This window comes from Callithrix jacchus, chromosome 17 (assembly GCF_049354715.1).
Source record: "Callithrix jacchus isolate 240 chromosome 17, calJac240_pri, whole genome shotgun sequence".
Lineage (NCBI taxonomy): Eukaryota > Metazoa > Chordata > Mammalia > Primates > Cebidae > Callithrix > Callithrix jacchus.
The window spans coordinates 18,980,699-18,998,275 of NC_133518.1; the positions used below are offsets into that span (position 1 = coordinate 18,980,699).

Sequence of the window (17,577 nt, forward strand, 5' to 3'; positions counted from 1 at the left end):
CTTTCCACAGATCCGGAATCTGTTTTAATCTGAAATCTGTTTATTGATTTTACTGTTTTTGAAAATTTCTTGTGAAACCCATGCATGGCTTTTGCCTGTAGTCCTAGTGACTCAGGATGGTGAGGTGGGAGGATCATTTCAGACCAGGAGTTTGAAAGCAGCCTGGGCAATGTAGCAAGACCCTGTCTCTTAAAAAAAAAATCCCAAGTATTTTGTTAAACAGTACAGATGTATTCTCTGATTTTCATGTAGAAACATTAGAGGTTGCCAATGAATTCCTATGCATATACTGATATGCTTATCAAATTCAACTCTTATTATAATTCAAAGTCAGGCATATCAAATTCAACTCTTCTTATAATGGACTAAAAAATGTATCTTGGTATTTAACCCTTAACACTTTTCTCATGTAAATTTTATGAAATTATAAAATAATTGATAGGAAAAGTACATCGATAATATTATATGCTGTCTTGGATTCATTTGTTTGTGTAATTCAGTCATTTAACATTTGGCAGGTAACCACATTGTACCAGACTCAAGAGGTGACAATTTGCAGATCATAAAGAAGCTGACTTTCTCATAAGTAGCCCCACAGTGTAGTAGTGGGAGTGACAAATCTATACCCTAAGTATTATGAAAAGACTGTGGACAGAGATAAGCCTATGGCCCTGTGGGTGACTATCCCATAGGATATTTAAACTGGACATCCAGAAACATCCAAACTGCCTGGGGAAGCCTCCTGGGACCATGGTGAAGGCAGATGCCAATCTTGCCTTTACCATCTTGGGTGATTCTATTGACATGATGCAGGGCAGTATACGTATCTCAAGGCCTGCTTGCCAGAATAAACATTCACAAAATCCTCCAAATCCTCTTTATGTCACATCGTCCTCAGAAGTCTCCTGCTATCCACCCTAAAACCCACACTTCCATAAATACTGTGCCCTTTCTTTTTTTTTCCCTTCAACTTTTAGGTTACGGGGTACATGTGCAGGATGTGCAGGTTTGTTACATAGGTAAATGTGTGCCATGGTGGTTTGCTGCACAAATCAACTCACCACCTGGGTATTAAGCTCAGCATCCACGAGCTGTTCTTCTGACGCTCTCCCACTCCTCTCTCCCAACCCCATGCCCTTAAATTTGACCTTTGAGGGTCTCACCCCGTGATCTCAGCCTTCCACTCTTGAAGACTTTTACATGCTGTGCAGTGATAGTGATTAAAATGTTCCCGTTTCCCCAAAATCAGGCAGTGCCAAATATCTCAGTGGGGAAGATACTCTTTTCAGAGTCACATGTATTTTTCATAGCAAATCATCAGGAAAATATTCATTTTCTATATCCAGTATGAAGAAAGGAAGTATATGGGCAGATCTCTGTACCTTTCTTTCAATTTTGCTGTGAACCTAAAAGTGCTATTAAAAAAAATAAAATCTTTTAAAAAAGTATACTTTCATTTTCATCCCAAAGGAGAGCTTGAAGTCTCTGAAAGTGAAATGAGAATGTAGGCTGCCACTAAGAATTCTAATCAAACTGATGAAGCAGATTTTAGATGCCTAGTGTTGACCTTATCCCCAGTGTTGACTTCATCTTCATGGTCTTTGAGGAGTAACATCTTTTTCACTTTCCTCAGTGGCAAATGGAAGTCATTAAGTAGTTTGGCAGTGGTGGGAAATAAAATTCTAGGAAGTCATAGACGGCACTGGTGGGTGGACAGGGCTTTTTTGGAGGGGAACTTTTGTTAGGCCTTAGACATACAGGTGATGGTGAAAGCAGGCCTTCCAGCTGTGACCTCTAACTACCAGCAACCTGTTTCTTAGATTAAATGGTTTTCTGTTCTATCTTGATAACACTATCAAACATTAGACATGTATAAAACAGAAGGCACAATGGATTCTCACTCCCTCTGCCTTGGACCTGGATCCACATTTCACACAGTAGCTAAGCCAGCAATAATGGCACCTTCCTTAGATCTGCTTTCATAGTACACTTTGAATCAGTCACTCAGGAATTTTGATTCTGTTTCCTAAATCTAGTTTGCTTTGGTGCATTCCTCACCCTGTGTCGATGATTACCACGTGTGCTTGAGTATGAGGTGAGGTTCCCCTTTTCCTGCAAAATTACTCCTCAGAGAAGAGGGAGTCTTGAGGTGGGGTCAGCACAAAGCATCTGCTCTTCCTGGGTGCTTTCTGCATGGCTTTATTTTAAATAGAGCATTCGTGAGGAAGACACATTAGCCCCACATGACCCTGTTTAATGTGGTTAGGAATTATGGAGGGCAACTGACAAAATCTTTTTTTAAAAGGTTATGGTAGCTTTTAAAATAGTGTGGGAGGCCGGGCATGGTGGCTCAAGCCTGTAATCCCAGCACTTGGCAAGGCCGAGGCGGGTGGATCACGAGGTCAACAGATCGAGACCATCCTGGTCAACAGATCGAGACTATCCTGGTCAACATGGTGAAACCCCATCTCTACTAAAAATACAAAAAACTAGCTGGGCATGGTGGCATGTGCCTGTAGTCCCAGCTACTCAGGAGGCTGAGGCAGGAGAATTGCCTGAACCCAGGAGGTGGAGGTTGCGGTGAGCCGAGATCGCACCATTGCACTCCAGCCTAGGTAACAAGAGCGAAACTCCGTCTCAAAAAAAAAAATAGTGTGGGAATTTATTCTTAGGAATGTGTCCTCACAGTTGTAAAGTGTCTTTATAAACCTTTCCACTAAAAACAAAACAAAAAGCCCCAATACATTCAAATTAGGGATATAGAAAGCATAAATATGTATCTACATTACAAATGGAAATGGCAACCATCCTGATTTTTACCAAGTCCTATCTCAGGCATAGGACAGGATTTCCAGTGATGCTACCAGAGATTCCACTAATGCCTTACCTCAGGTGAAGGTGATATGCTTCAGAAAACTGTCAGAGGGCTAAAAACCTAACGAGTTGATGTAGACACAGATGTCAGCCATGTATGTGCAGAGTTTGGACCAAGCTGTTTAGGGAGATGTGGATATAGAAAAAAGTGACGTATCTAAATTTCTCATATATTTCACTAGTTATGTAACTAAAAATAACAAATACCATGATATGATATAAATAGGTAGCTCTTTCATACAGTCTCTAAATTGTTTGGTAAATGATACTGAATTATACATTCACAAAAGTACATGAATCAGAAGTAAACAGCTCAATGAATTTTTACAAAGCAAACAGTGTAGCCAGCTCTCAGACCATGAATCACAACATCACCAGCATAAGAATCAGAACATCACTGGCGCTCGAAAATGCTCCCTCTTACTCTCTTCCGGTTATTGCCTGACTACCGCCCCCACATGTACTGTGTAAACAGTATCTTGTCTTTTATCCTCAGAGATCAGATTGTGTACGCTTGTTTTTGAACTTTTTATAAATGCTGTCATTCAGTAAGTACCACTTTGCTGTCTGCCTCCTTTCCTCAGTATTATGTTTGTGAAATTCATCTATGAATCATTTAGTTTGTTCACATTGCTGAATGATACTTCGCATTTTGAACAATCACAGCTTACCCATTCTATGACAGATGTTTGTGGCAGTTTCACGTTGGGGCTGTTATGAGGAGTGCTGCAATGAAAACTCTCCTGTATGACTTTTGGTGAATAAGTGTTAAGTACTGGGTTGGGTAGGTGCCTAGGATTGAGATATATAGGTCTTAAGGTATTCCTTCATCAGCTTTAGTTAACACCATCAAACTGTTTTCTAAAATGGATGTATCTTTTTCATATCCATTAGCCAAGTAGGAGAGTTCCTTCCTCCACATTCTTGCCAACTATTGGTATTTTGTGTCTTTTTCTATATTAGCTGTTTTGATGGGAGAATAATAGTATTGCACTATGATTATAATTTGCATTTCCCTGATAACTAATTTAGTTGGGCACTTTTCATATATTTAGTGGCCAAAAGGATATCTTTGCCCCATTTTTTTTTTGTTTCTCTAAAATTGTTTATATTTGAAAAAAAAACCAACTCTTTAATATGCTCCCTTTATTGGCAAAACTGAAGATTATCTTATATTCAAACAACATGGAAGTTTAACCTCTGTCATACTTTTTTTTTAGGTTTCTGTGATGACCTGCTAATGAATCTATTAACCTCTACTCTCTCCCAGATGCTCTATCTTCTACACATATAAAGTTAATTTTACAATCATGCACGTGTGATTAAGCAATTTTTAGCCCTATCTCATTCATTCTTCCCTGCTGTGATTATCCACCTTTCCATCAGTCCTGTGCTAAGCATAGTATTGACAGAACTCCTCTATAAAAGCTCGTGGGGAGCAGGTGAGGCCCTCTTTTAAACTTTCAGATTGCCAGTAAATTCAGATTCAGTAGATTAGAGCTGGGCCCTGGGAATCTGTGCTAGTAACAAGCGTTCCACATTCTTATTTTAGGAAAGTTTGAGGAATACCACAAAGAGATTACTTTTTATTTTGTTTCAGTGTTCACATACATTCCCTCTCCACCTTCTGGATTTTTCCTTCCTCCATTGTCATCCGTCAACATCCAACCAAATGTCACCTCTGGGAGTCTAACTTGACTCTTCCAGGCTGAGCACATCACTCTAGAATCAGATCTTACTTCTGATCTTCCTCAAAAAATATTACATCATTGGCCTTCCCCATCTCAGCTGATAACATGCAGTAGTTTGATCTTCAGTATAAATGTATAATCTGAATATTTTATGACCTCCACAGCATGCACACTGGTCCTCTTCTGCCATTATCTGCATGCCTCAATTATTGCTTGCATCTTGTACCCATGCAGTCAGAGGGATCAATATTTTAAAACCTAAGTCAATGTCATGTTTCTGCTCAGAACTCTGCAATGGAGCTGGCATGGTGGTATGTACCTGTAGTACCAGCTAACTGGGGGGCTGAGGCAGGAGGATTGCTAGAGCTTAGGAGTTCAGGTCTAGCCTGGGCATCACAGTGAGACCCCATCTCTAAAAGGAAAAAGAAAAAAAGAAAAATGGTTCCCTATTTCTCTGAGAGTAAAAGTCCAAGTTTTCAGTAGGCCCTATGACACCCATTGCAACATGCCCTCTCCCCTTCCTTTATGCTTTCACCTTCCAGGCTTACCCTGCCTCAGTCACTCTAGCTTGCCTGCTTCTCTGAGGACATCCCAGTTTGCTTGCACTGTAAGGCTTTCATAAGAGCTACTCCCTCTATCTTGGAGCAGTCCCCTAGAAATCTGTAGTACTGACTGACCCCTTCACTCTTTCAAGTCTTGGCTCACATGTCTCCACTGAAATATCTCCTCAGTGAGGCCTGCCCTCATCACTCTGTTTAAAAATGAGGCCTGGCCCATTCTCTCCACACCTCCAGTCTCTTTCAATCTCCTGTACTTTGCTTCTCTTATTTGTAGCAATAATTATCTTCTAATATATTAGTTATTCTGTTTATTATTTATCTATATCTCTCTGTCAGAATAAAATTCTCCCAAAGGCAAATTATTTTTTACTGTTTTACTTACAGTATGTCCCCAAATATCAAAATAGTGCTTGGCATATTGTAGGGACCTAATTAATATTTATTTGATTTGTTGAATGAAATATTTGGGGTGCAGTAGTCACCTTAAGTAAGACTATTTATGATGCCTTAAATAGCATCTTTTTACAAGCCTTACTTTTATGAAATCTTTTCCAAGATATGTTACATATTTTTATTTTGAAGTGGAACTTGAAATTGGAAGTTTGAATGAAGGTGAAGTTAACTTGTATGTACTGCTACATTGATTTGAAGGAAAAGCCAGTGGTAGTTAGGCTCATTCCAACCTATGCAATATGGCATAAAACTTCTCGGGGTTGATGCTTTGGTACTGGATTTTAGGTTGCTCCTTTTTGCTAGCATTACTTGCAGTGTCCGCAAAGGCAAGTTCCTATTAAAAAATCAGACAACTTATGGAAATTAGATGTCTTTCAGGTTTGTTTTGAGCACATAAATTCTGAAAAATATTCATAGTTCAAATTTAAACAGCAGTGTGCTTTTGCATATTTTATCCATCTTAAGGGCATTCTTACACATGTTTGCATCAATTTTGGGGAGTGAGAAACAACCCCCTCTTCTCTCACTTCCTCTCTGCCTCTCTTTTTCTCTTGTGCATAGTTTTCTGAAATACTATGATGCTGTTCAGCTGCAATCTGACTGCTAGATAAGAGGAATATTACTCTACAGGTCCTATTTACAGACATCTAATTTTATTTAACTTTTACTTCTATTACTGTGAGTCCTTAAGTGTCCAATATATATGCATATGCACTTATACATGTCTCTGGGAATATAATAGTTGCTTTGTAGAGTGCAGCCTTTTCGTGGAAGAGGAGGATATTATTCCTCTCCACTCTCATAGAGATTCTGTTCAGGAATCTGCTGGCTCAGCAGTTCATTATGTCATCCCAGCCTGACTAAACTTCAGTGATCTCTAGTTGTCTTAATGTTTGCCTGTCTTAGCCTCTTCTCACAACCTGGATTTATTCATGATAAGCTTTTTTGTGAGAGTAACTCCTACACTTTGGTGTTTTCCAAGGTGCCTAGACCACTGCTGGGTTGTAATATAATAGTTCGGAGCAGCTAAGAGAAGAATCCTTTCATGAGAATTGAATAGACTTCACCTGATAATGAGAATGATTATTAAGTAGCTCAGCACTTGAAAGAATGCCAAAAAGAAGAACAGTATGAAGAAATGTGTCTTAAGTCAGCTCATACAATACTTATTTGAAAAATGCCAAATCTCAATTAGTGGTATGAGGAAAAGCCTGAGTATAGTTTTATCCACAAAAGAAAAGGCAGTTAAGCACCAATTCAAGTCATGGTTAAAATTTCCATATAAACGACTTTACAAACTGTATGCATTAGCAAACTTAAGAATAGACACTTGTGTGAACTATTACAGGAACTTTATTGTACAGTAAAAACAAATACTGCACTTGCCATACAGTAGAAAAATACTTAATCTGACTGTTCGTTTTTCTCTCAGCACTTTGAAAGTGTCTATATTTCAGGATTGTTTAATGCTAATCATATGAGCCTACACTTCATCAGATAAATTTAATTTCTATTATGTTATCTGTCTGTTTTCTGGGACATGTGGTACTAATAAGCCTACACATTTGGGAATTTAGTCTAAAAAGTGCTGGGGCGTAAAAGATGGTAGGCAAGGGAGGAAAAGAATGAAACATCTTCCAAGTACATTCATTCATTGAACAAGTGCTGTTGAATATCACTAGATATTAGGAACTGAGGGATTGGGACTGAAGGGCTGGGATATAGATGAAAAGGAAAAAGATACCTAGTCCCAACCTTCAGGGACTTAGTTGTTTGTTACTTCACTCACTCACTCATTAATTTATTCATTAAATGCCTTGATATCTGTGTCCCCACCCAAATCTCATCTAGAATTGTAATCCCCATGTGTCGACGGAGGGGCCTGATGGGAGGTTATTAGATCGGGAGTGGTTTCCCCATGCTGTTCTCATAATAGTGAAGGAGTTCTTGTAAGATCCTATGGTTTAAAAGTGGCACTTGCCTCTTCCCAGTCTGTTTCTCCTGCTACCGTGTAAGAGGTGCCTTGCTTCCCTTTCACCTTCCACCATGACTACAAATTTCCTGAGGTCTCCCTAGCCATGTGGAACTGTGAGTCAGTTAAACCTGTTTTGTCCATAAATGACTCAGTCTTAGGTAGTATCTGTATTGCAATATGAAAACGGACTAATACATGCCTACTATTCAGTGGTGTGTTAGTCCGTTTTTATGCTGCTGATAAAGACATACCCTAGACACACATAAAGGCATACCCAACACACTAATACAACCATGGTGTATTAGTCTGTTTTCATGCTGCTGATAAAGACATACACAAGACTGGGCAATTTATAAAAGAAAGAGGTTTATTGGACTTACACATGGCTGGAGAGGCCTCACAATCATGGCAGAAGGTGAAGGGCACATCTCACATGGCAGCAGACAAGAGAAGAGAGCTTGCGCAGGGAAACTCCCCTTGTTAAAACCGTCAGATCACATGAGACTTATTCACTGTCATGAGAACAGCACAGGAAAGACCTGCCCACATGATTCAGTGGCTCCCTCCCACAACATGTGGGAATTCAAGATGAGATTTGGGTGGGACACAGCCAAACCATATCATTCCACCCCTGACCCCTCCCAAATCTCATGTCTTCACATTTTGAAAACAATTATGCCTTTCCAACTGTCTCCCAAGTCTTATCTCATTTCATCATTAACTCAAAAGTCCACAGTCCAAAGTCTTATCTGAGATAAGGCAAGTCCCTAATGTTTATGAACCTGTAAAATCAAAATCAAGTTAATTACTTCCTAGATACAATGGGTGTACAAGCATTGGGTAAATATACAGCCATTCCAAATGGGAGAAATTGGCAAAAACATAGGGGCTACCCCACACAAGTCTGAAATCCTGCAGGACAGTCAAACCTTAAAGCTCCAAAATGATTTCCTTTGATTCCTGTTTCACATCCAGGTCACACTGATGCAAGAGGTGAGTTTCCATGCTATTGGGCAGCTCTGGCCCTTTGGCTTTGCAGGGTAGAGCCTCCCTCCTGGATGCTTTCATGGGCTGGCATTGAGTGTCTGTGGCTTTTCCGGGTGTATGGTGCAAGCTGTTGGTGGATCTACTGTTCAGGGATACAGAGAATAGTGACCCTCTTCTCACAGCTCTACTAGGCAGTACCCCAGTAGGGACTCTGTGGGGGCTCCAACTCAAATTTCCCTTCCATGTTGCCATAACAGAGGTTCTCCATGAGCGCCTGCCCCTGCAGCAAACTTCTGCCCGGGCATCCAGATGTTTCCATACATCTTCTGAAATCTAGGTGGAGGTTCCCAAACCTCAGTTCTCGATTTCTCTGCACCAGCAGGTTCAACACCATGTGGAAGCTGCCAAGGCTTAGGACCTGCACTCTCTGAAGCTGCAGCCCAAGCTCTATGTTGGCCCCTTTCAGCCACGGATGGAGTGGCTGGGATGCAAGACACCAAGTCCCTAGGCTGCACACAGCACAGGGACCCTGGGCCTGGCCTATGAAACCACTTTTTCCTCCTAGGCCTCCAAACCTGTGATCAGAGGGGCTGCTGTGAAGACCTCTGATGTGCCCTGGCAACATTTTCCCAATTGTCTTGGGAATTAACATTCAGCTCCTAGTTACTTACACAAATCTCCAGCCAGCTTGGATTTCTCCTCAGAAAATGGGATTTTCTTTTCTATTGCATTGTCGGGCTCCAAATTTTCTGAACATCTATGCTCTGCTTCCCTTTTAATACAGAATAGTTTTAACAGCACCCAAGTCACCTGTTGAATGCTTTGCTGCTTAGAAATTTCTTCTGCCAGATATCCTAAATCATCTTTCTCAAGATCAAAGTTCCACACATCTCTAGGTCAGAAGCAAAATGCCGCCAATCTCTTTGCTAACTCATAACAAAAGTCACCTTTGCTCCAGTTCCCAACAAGTTTCTCATCTCCATTTGAGACCACCTCAGATTGGATTTCATTGTCCATATCATTATCAGCATTTTGGTCAAAGCCACTCGATAAGTCTCTAGGGGGTTTCAAACTGTCCCACATTTTTCTGTTTTCTTCTGAGCCCTCCAAACTGTTCCAACTTCTGCCTGTTACCCAGTACCAAAGTCATTTCTACATCTTTGGTATCTTTTCAGCAGTGCCCCACTTTACTGGTACCGATTTACTGTGTTAGTTCATTTTCAGGCTACTGATGAAAATGTACTCAAGACTGGGCAATTTGCAAAAGAAAGCGGTTTATTGAACTTACAGTTCCACATGGCTGGGGAGGTCTCACAGTTGTGGCAGAAGGTGAAAGTACATCTCACCTGACAGCAGACAAAAGAAGAGAACTTGTGCAGGGAAACTCCCATTTTTAAAACCGTCAGATCTCATGAGACTGATTCACTATCAAGAGAACAGTTCAGGAAAGACCTGTCCCCCCGCCTCCCACCATGATTCAGTTACCTCCCACCAGGTCCTTCCCACAACATGTGAGAATTCAAGATGAGATTTGGGTGGGGGCACAGCCAAACCATATCACAGGGATACAATAATGAAATAAAGTAATTTAGAAATTCTTGCCCTCAATCAAGCTTCTAATCTTTTGGTATAGAAAGGTAATAAGTAAGTAAAAATAAAGTAATGCATGATTATCAGCCCTAAAGAGAAAAATAAAGTAGGAAAGGAGACAGGAAGTATTGAGGGTGGGAAGCTGGTTGCAATTTTAGACCAGCTTCTGGGTGTGAATGCATCTTTCTAGTGAGGATCCAAAGGAAGTAAGGGAGCTAGTTGTTCAGATACCTGGAGAAAGAGCAGTGAGGCTCAAGGAAAGGCAGTAGGAGGGACCCAGGGGAAAGTGTGCCTGGCATGTTCAGGCCACACGGGGCTGCTGGGCTCAAGCAGGATGAATGATGGGGTAGGGCCTTGTGAGGGCCTTGTGGGGTTTCACTCCCAATGTAGTGAGAAGCCACTGGGAGGTTTTACCCCCAGGCCTGGGCCTTGAATGTGTCGAAAGCGTTAATTAAAAATTAAATTCAGCCACAAATTATGAGGCAAACTCAAAAGAATGAATTTTATTGAGGGCATGAAACTGGAATTGAGTGAGAAGTGAAGCCGCGTAATGGTTTGGGAGTCATTTGTGAAAGGTTGTAGTTAAATTTTGAAGATGGATGCAGAATTCTGAGGAGACTTTTTTTGAAGGAAACGAGAGGAGGAACTAAAGTCTCTGCTCTAGCGATGCCCTTCCCAACTCCTGGGCACTGGAGGGAGAGTCCTGTGTGAGCCCTAAAGCGGTAATAGTGGTCCATCTCCTTTTTCCTTTTCTTTCTTTCTTTTAAGGGGGTTGTTTTCTAGGAGATCTCCTGTATTCTTTCTTAGACATCTTGTAAGTTAAAATTATGGAAGAAGGAAGGAAAAGTAATTGGAAGAATGTATGATGTTGACTTTGTGTTGACCCACTAACTCATTCTTTTATGGAGGAAGGAGTGGGCAAGTGGCTGGCCTTCACCCCACCTCTGGTGATTTAGAATTACAACCAAAAACTGCGGTAAAGACTCTAATAAAGAAACCCTCAAAAATATTGAGGTCTCAGACCTATATTAATTTCAATTTATTCTCCTTTTTGTGTCATCTTTCTTACTATTCTGCTTAAACATTCTTCAATCACAATTGTCAAAAGCATACTTGGTTAATTTTAATTTTTGTCATATATAAGACGATAGAGGGACTTGCAAATCTAAATGTTTTCATAAGTTGAACTGTGTGACTTTCATACCAAGCCTCTGTTTTTTGTTGTTTGTTTTTTTTAAAAAATAAAACATATGTTATAGTCAGGACCCAAACTGAAATTTCATAGGCTATTTCTTCTGCCAAAGAAACATTGCCCTCTCTTGATTTGAGATGTCAAAACACTTAGCAATGTTTTCTGCCTAATTTTGGAGTGTTGCTTTCTGATTCTGAATTGGAGCAGTTTGCCCTGAAATTGCATGGATATGCATTTTGCCCATAAGTGAATGTATACAGCTGATTTCTCGTGTGACTTTCAGATGGAAGTCAGAGTTAAAATGGAAAATTGCTGTAGGAAGCTGGCACGTTTTTAAACTCCTGAGTGCTTTTTTGGGGAGTAAAACCTCTTTCCATTCCTGGCTGAATGGAAAATATTAAACTCCTTTTAAGTAAGCAGGAGAGGAGATGAGTGTTAAGGGTTTTCATCTTTTTCTTCTGAGTTCTTGTCATTCAAATCCTATTCCTGTTGCACTGTTATTCTGCATTAAAGATCTTGACTGCTGAGATTGAACCATTATTTTTATACTTTTTTTTTTAAACTTGTTGGGTGCTGTGAGAATATTCATTATATAGCTTTTTGTTGCAGAGATTTTAGCAGCATTTGTTCATCTTGACTGATGGCCTTGACTTCAGAGTATAAATAGAGAAATAGAGATAGGTGACAAGGATTGATTAGCAATCCTCCTTCCAAGTGAAACAGTAAACCTAGCTAGATAAATCACAGCTCAAAAGCCTGGAGAATGCATGGTAAAAGAAATAAAGGTAGTGTGTCTGTGTGTGTATGGGCTTAATAGTGAAGTTTTCTAAAAGAGTTACAAGCACAAAAATTCTATCTGGTCTGTTCTACTACCTTTTAATTTTTATTTTTAAAAGCTTATGGGTTTAAATAACCTATGGAATTATAATTTGCTTTTTATTTTATTTAAAGAAATTTTTTAAGGAAAAGAAAACTGAGGCCAGGCACGGTGTCTCACACCTGTAATCCCAGCACTTTGGGAGGCCAAGGCAGGTGGATCATGAGGTCAGGAGATCGAGACCATCCTAGCCAACATGGTGAGACCTTGTCTCTACTAAAAATACAAACAATTAGCCAGACGTAATGCAGGCGCCTGTAGTCCCAGCTACTCTGGAGGCTGAGGCAGGAGAATCGCTTGAACTTGGGAGGTGGAGGTTGCAGTGACCCGAGTTGGCACCACTGCACTCCAGCCTGGTGACAGCACGAGACTCCTTCTCAAAAAAAAAAAAAAGAAAGAGACCAATGTCATTGCCTTTTTAAGTCAGATATATGTGTGTGTGTGAGTGTGTGTGTATACATATATATGCACACACACACATATAGATATATAATTACTTTGTTATTACATTTTAATTGTAGGGTTGGAAGGGTTCAGGAGAGATCACCTGATTTTTTCCAATGGCACGTTTAAGCTATTTAAGCATTTTAATAGTGTTTACTCTGTGCCAGGCAGTGTTCTTAGCACTTGATATATATGAACTCATTTAGCTCTGACATTCACCCAAAGAGATACATCTATTATTATCCCCACATACCGTACAAGGAAAATGAAGTTCACAGAAGTTCAGCAGCTCACTCCATGAGAAATGAAGCTGGGATTTTAACCCAGGCATCAAGGCTGTGCTTTCAGCCCTTATTACTGGCACCTGCCTCTTTCCCTCTCTTCCTATTCTTTCTAGACTTTTCAGTTCGAAGGGCCAGTTTTCACTCTGACTTCCCTTTACCTGATGTGGTTTCTTCAGCTTATAGTTTAAGCCTTCTTTTTCAGTTTGATTTTCTTTATTCTTTTCTTGAGCCTAATGAAGAATAACACTTCTTCACCTCCCCATCTGTCACTGCTGCTCCATTCTTTTACCCTCCTCCTCCTCCTCGGTGATATTCTCCAGCCTTCAAACCATTTCTGAATTCTTAAGTTATATTACATCAGGATCAGAAGCTGCTGTTATAATAATGGCTTGTCCAGTTCTGAGTAAGATAGTATTAATAGCACAATTACCTCATAGTTTCTACATATATATCCTCTATTCCTGTTTGCCACATCTTTTTTTCTCCAGTATTTGCAAAAATAGATTCTTCTTGGGTTAAGAGTTTGCTATGAGTGATGCCATGCTGTGTATTCACAAATATTTCTCAGCTTTTCCAAGACCTTTGAATTTTAATCATAATTCACAGACATGCATGCCTTTATTTGGACATTTTGTAGGATTTATTCAGGTTATTTATGAAAGTTTTAAACTCTGTGTCCCAGGATCTCCTGGCTCTTGAGACACACTGCTGTTAATATGCTGAATGCGTAAATTTCCATTTAGTGTAAAACTGTCAAAGACAGTTGTATGATTCAGTTTGATAAATGGGTACTTTGGGCCAGCTGTCGGGGCATTATCTTCCTGGCTGAATCCCAGGGGAGAGAATAAAGAATGAAATACCATCGCGCACCCAGCACCCTTCACCCATATCCCCCACACACCCTCTCTACTTGGTTTCTTCTGGCAGAGCCTCCACTCTCTTACCGAAGATGAAATTATGCTGATGAGTTCTATCCTTCCTAAGCCAAAGATAATTATTACCGATTATCTGGTACTACATAGCATTAAGTTTGCAAAAGTGAGTTTACCCTGCTTGCTGCTGCATTTTATTAAGTAAACAATAATTCTACGAAATTGTAACTTGTAAACTCAGCTTTTCCCCTTTATCCTTCTACGCTAATGCTTAACATTTAGCCTGAGGTGACTGGGGTGGGTGATGAACAGTCTGCCTTGTATGTTCCTTCTTGACTATGCTGCTGGGTATTATTATCATTTATTATTATTATTGTCATTATTATAGGTGTTGCTAGGTTAGAGTTGTTTCCCCCTATACTGGACACTTCCTGCTGTAGGATCTTAGTTATTTTGCCTGTTCCTTTCTTCAAAAGTTTTGCATGCTTGCTGAAATTCAGTCTATAATATATCCAATTAGTGCAATCAGATTCCCTCTTAACTGGCATATTTATGCCCTTATAACTTTCTCTCTAGACTGTGAGAACTTTGGCCACTGGATTGGCGCTGAAGAGACTATTTTTCCTTCCAGCTGGGGAGCTTATGTGTTCCTAAGCATCCCATTCTTGCTTCTGTTGTGTCATGAGAGTATTGTAACTTCGCTCTTTCCCTATATGTCTCCCCCACCCGAATGAAATTCTCAAAGACTGAGTGCACAGTCCAGGGCTTGGCTTCCTGATGTTCTATAGGGCTAATCTTATGCTTTCCCTTTTTAATTCCAAACTTAATTTAAGATGGTGCTATTACTAGTAATCCATAGAACCTCTTGGTTTTAAAAGGATTTTAATAATTGGCCAAGGGGCTTATATTTATACACATTTATGTTTGAAAAAATATTACTTCTTACCAGTGGACTTGCAACCAAACTTTTTGGAGCACAACTACTTTTAGTCCAGTTTCACACTTCTGTCCAGGTACATAGTAGAGATGCTATAAATACAGAGTTTTACTGAATTCTTTTATAGTAATAATGCAGGGGGGAAGATCATCTAGTGAGTGGAAAGGAACCCTGGTGGAGGAAGGGAATGGAGCAAGGATTATTGCAATGGCTCCCTATGGATGAGGGGAAAGATAAGATTAGGGTAGGTATTTCATTGGAGGACCACACCATACCAATTGGAGTGGTCCCAAGCATTCTAGGAGTTAGAGATGGAGATGTTAGCAGAGGTGTGAATAGAGGTAGGGTCTATGATGATAGCAGGTGGAGTCCTGAGAATGGAAGTTTTATATGGGATGACAAGGGACATAGTGTGGGGAGAAGGTGTAGAACTCAGGAGATGATGGCCACCCTAGAAGGAGGACAGTGGTAGTTGGTTATTGGCCACCATAGCAATGGAGAAGGGGCAATAAGAAAGGCAGGGAATCCCTTCAACAGCAAGGGGTTGTTGCCGGGATGGGGAAAGGAAGTTTTCTGGGACCCTGATGACTTTGGCGGCAGCTGGTAGTGTTGGGGCTGTTCTGTGAATTGTATGTAGTCATGGGGAGCTTGTGACTAGCCAAAGAATGGAGTAACACATTTGGCTTAACTTGCCAGGAGTGAGATCATATTTGACCATAATGCTGAACAAACAGGATTCAGAGGGCACAGCAGAGTTTTTATTTACTCTGTTCTCCTCACCCTTCGGTGCCTATTCAAACCACTCTGGAGCTGAGTTTTCTGTTCCTGGATAAAATCTTAGACAAACCTGTTTGCTTCACTGACTTCTCTCAGAAGCAAAAAATAGTTCAAAACTTGTATTCATAAACACAGAGTCTTGGTTCATTAATTGTTATGTCTGGTCTAGTCCAGGATAATTCATTCTCAAAGGTAAGTCTTCTCCCTCCCTTCCAGCTCCTGCTTCCTGTAGGTGTGGAGCCCACACTGGGAAGGAGAGTTGTGATAAGCCTCTTCTCCCTAGTTCTCTCGAGAACACATCTACTCTTCCTCCCCTACTTACCAGGCTACTCAGGATTCTTCAGAGTAGACTGGGTGGGGAGGGAGGATAAAGGGCAGAAAGCTCTTAACAGAACTGAACATTGGCTTGCCCCTGGGTTCTTCTGGCTGTGGCTGATGGTGAACCCAACTGGTTCTTTTGTGGACTCTTATAAATTATCTGGAGGGTCTCTCCCTTCTCTTGTTTCTGTATTTCTCTAGTCTGTTTTCCCGTGACGTGGGAGGAGGGAGGAGATAAACCTCCTCTTTCATCCCCATGGTATGCTGCTGAGGTCTCCTCATGGATCCAGGTAGCCTTAATTCAGATGCAGATCATATTGACTTCGCAGTACTTATGGAATATTTAGGAGAAAACACCTTTCTGTTGTCTGAGAGAGAAGCCAGAGGTGGAAGAATAGATGTGGGGGAAACTGCTATGCAAATGGTGGTTAAAAGTCATGAGATTGAACAATGTTGCCCAGGAAGAGAGGGGAAAAAAAAAATCTTAAAAAGATACTTGCATTTAAGAGTTGTAGAAGGATGTAATCCCAGCACTTTGGGAGGCCGAGGCGGGTGGATCACCAGGTCAAGAGATCGAGACCATCCTGGTCAACATGTGAAACCCCATCTCTACTAAAAATACAAAAATTAGCTGGGCACAGTGGCACATGCCTGTAATCCCAGCTACTCAGGAGTCTGAGGCAGGAGAATTGCCTGAACCCAGGAGGCAGAGGTTGCGGTGAGCCAAGATCGCGCTATTGCACTCCAGCCTGGGTAACAAGAGCGAAACTCCATCTCAAAAAAAAAAAAAAAAAAAAAGAGTTGTAGAAGGAAAGGGAGCTGGCAAAAAAGGTGGACACATCATTGGCCTTTAGAAAAGGGCAGGCTGGATGGGAGTCAGCCCAGAATTATGACTGTTAGTATGTCTGTTCTTTACCTGGAAAGGGGAACTTAAAACACATATGTTTTTATTTAAATTGTATAAAGACTCTATACTGTTTTCTTTCTATTTTGAAAATTGAAGTTAATTTTACTTTTAAATTTATAATTCTTTAAAGACAGAAATTTTAATTCTTTTTTTTCCAGTTGTATATGAACACAGATCAAGATTAGAGAAATCCTTGCAAAAGGAAAGACTTGAACATAAGAAAGCAAAGGAAGGTAAGTAAGTAAATAATTTGTGTTGTGTTTTACCCATACTCTTCTTTGAAGTATTATGTACTTGGTTTACTTTTCCTTTTTTTTTTTTCCTAAGATATTTCACAAATCAACCCAAAGTCAGATACGTGGACTGAGAGAGACATGTCAAGTAATACGTTATGCATTGTACAATAATTCCTATACAAGATTGGATTTAAAATATTCAGTTTGTGCCACCTAGTGATAGCTCATAAATTGGTTATACTTATTATTTCAGGAATAACACATAATTTTTCATCTGAGTATTAAACAGGGATATTACTTACACCTGGAACTTAGGTCTACGGATGAGGGAGAATGGGGGTTGAGGGGTGGGGAAGTAACAGCATGCATTGTCCAGAATATGACAAATTTTATACACACACATATATATTTATACCATAATGAATTGATCCCATTGTCCAACATATTTTAAGTTATACACCTGTTTTTATCTTGTGGAAGTTTTTATTGACACATCAGGTAATTCAGTTTGAAAGTTAACATTTAGGACAGCTGCTAGACAATGTTCTCAATTTTTAATCAGAATTTTTCCATAAAACACAGGCCTTATACAGCTCATAATTT

General features: G+C 40.2%; 1 protein-coding gene across 5 annotated transcripts in view; it reads left to right on the forward strand.

The window, feature by feature from the left end:
* The window catches only part of GOLIM4 (golgi integral membrane protein 4), an 81,996-nt gene that overhangs the window by 31,108 nt on the left and 33,311 nt on the right, over positions 1 to 17,577 (forward strand). For all 5 annotated transcript variants that reach the window (XM_078353888.1, XM_008983504.5, XM_002759409.7 and 2 more), the window contains exon 2: positions 16,897 to 16,971. Coding sequence is in view for 4 of the 5 variants with exons in the window: in XM_008983504.5 (XP_008981752.4) it covers positions 16,897 to 16,971 (75 nt within the window). In the remaining variant the exon portion in view is untranslated. The remainder of the gene's footprint in view (positions 1 to 16,896; positions 16,972 to 17,577) is intronic.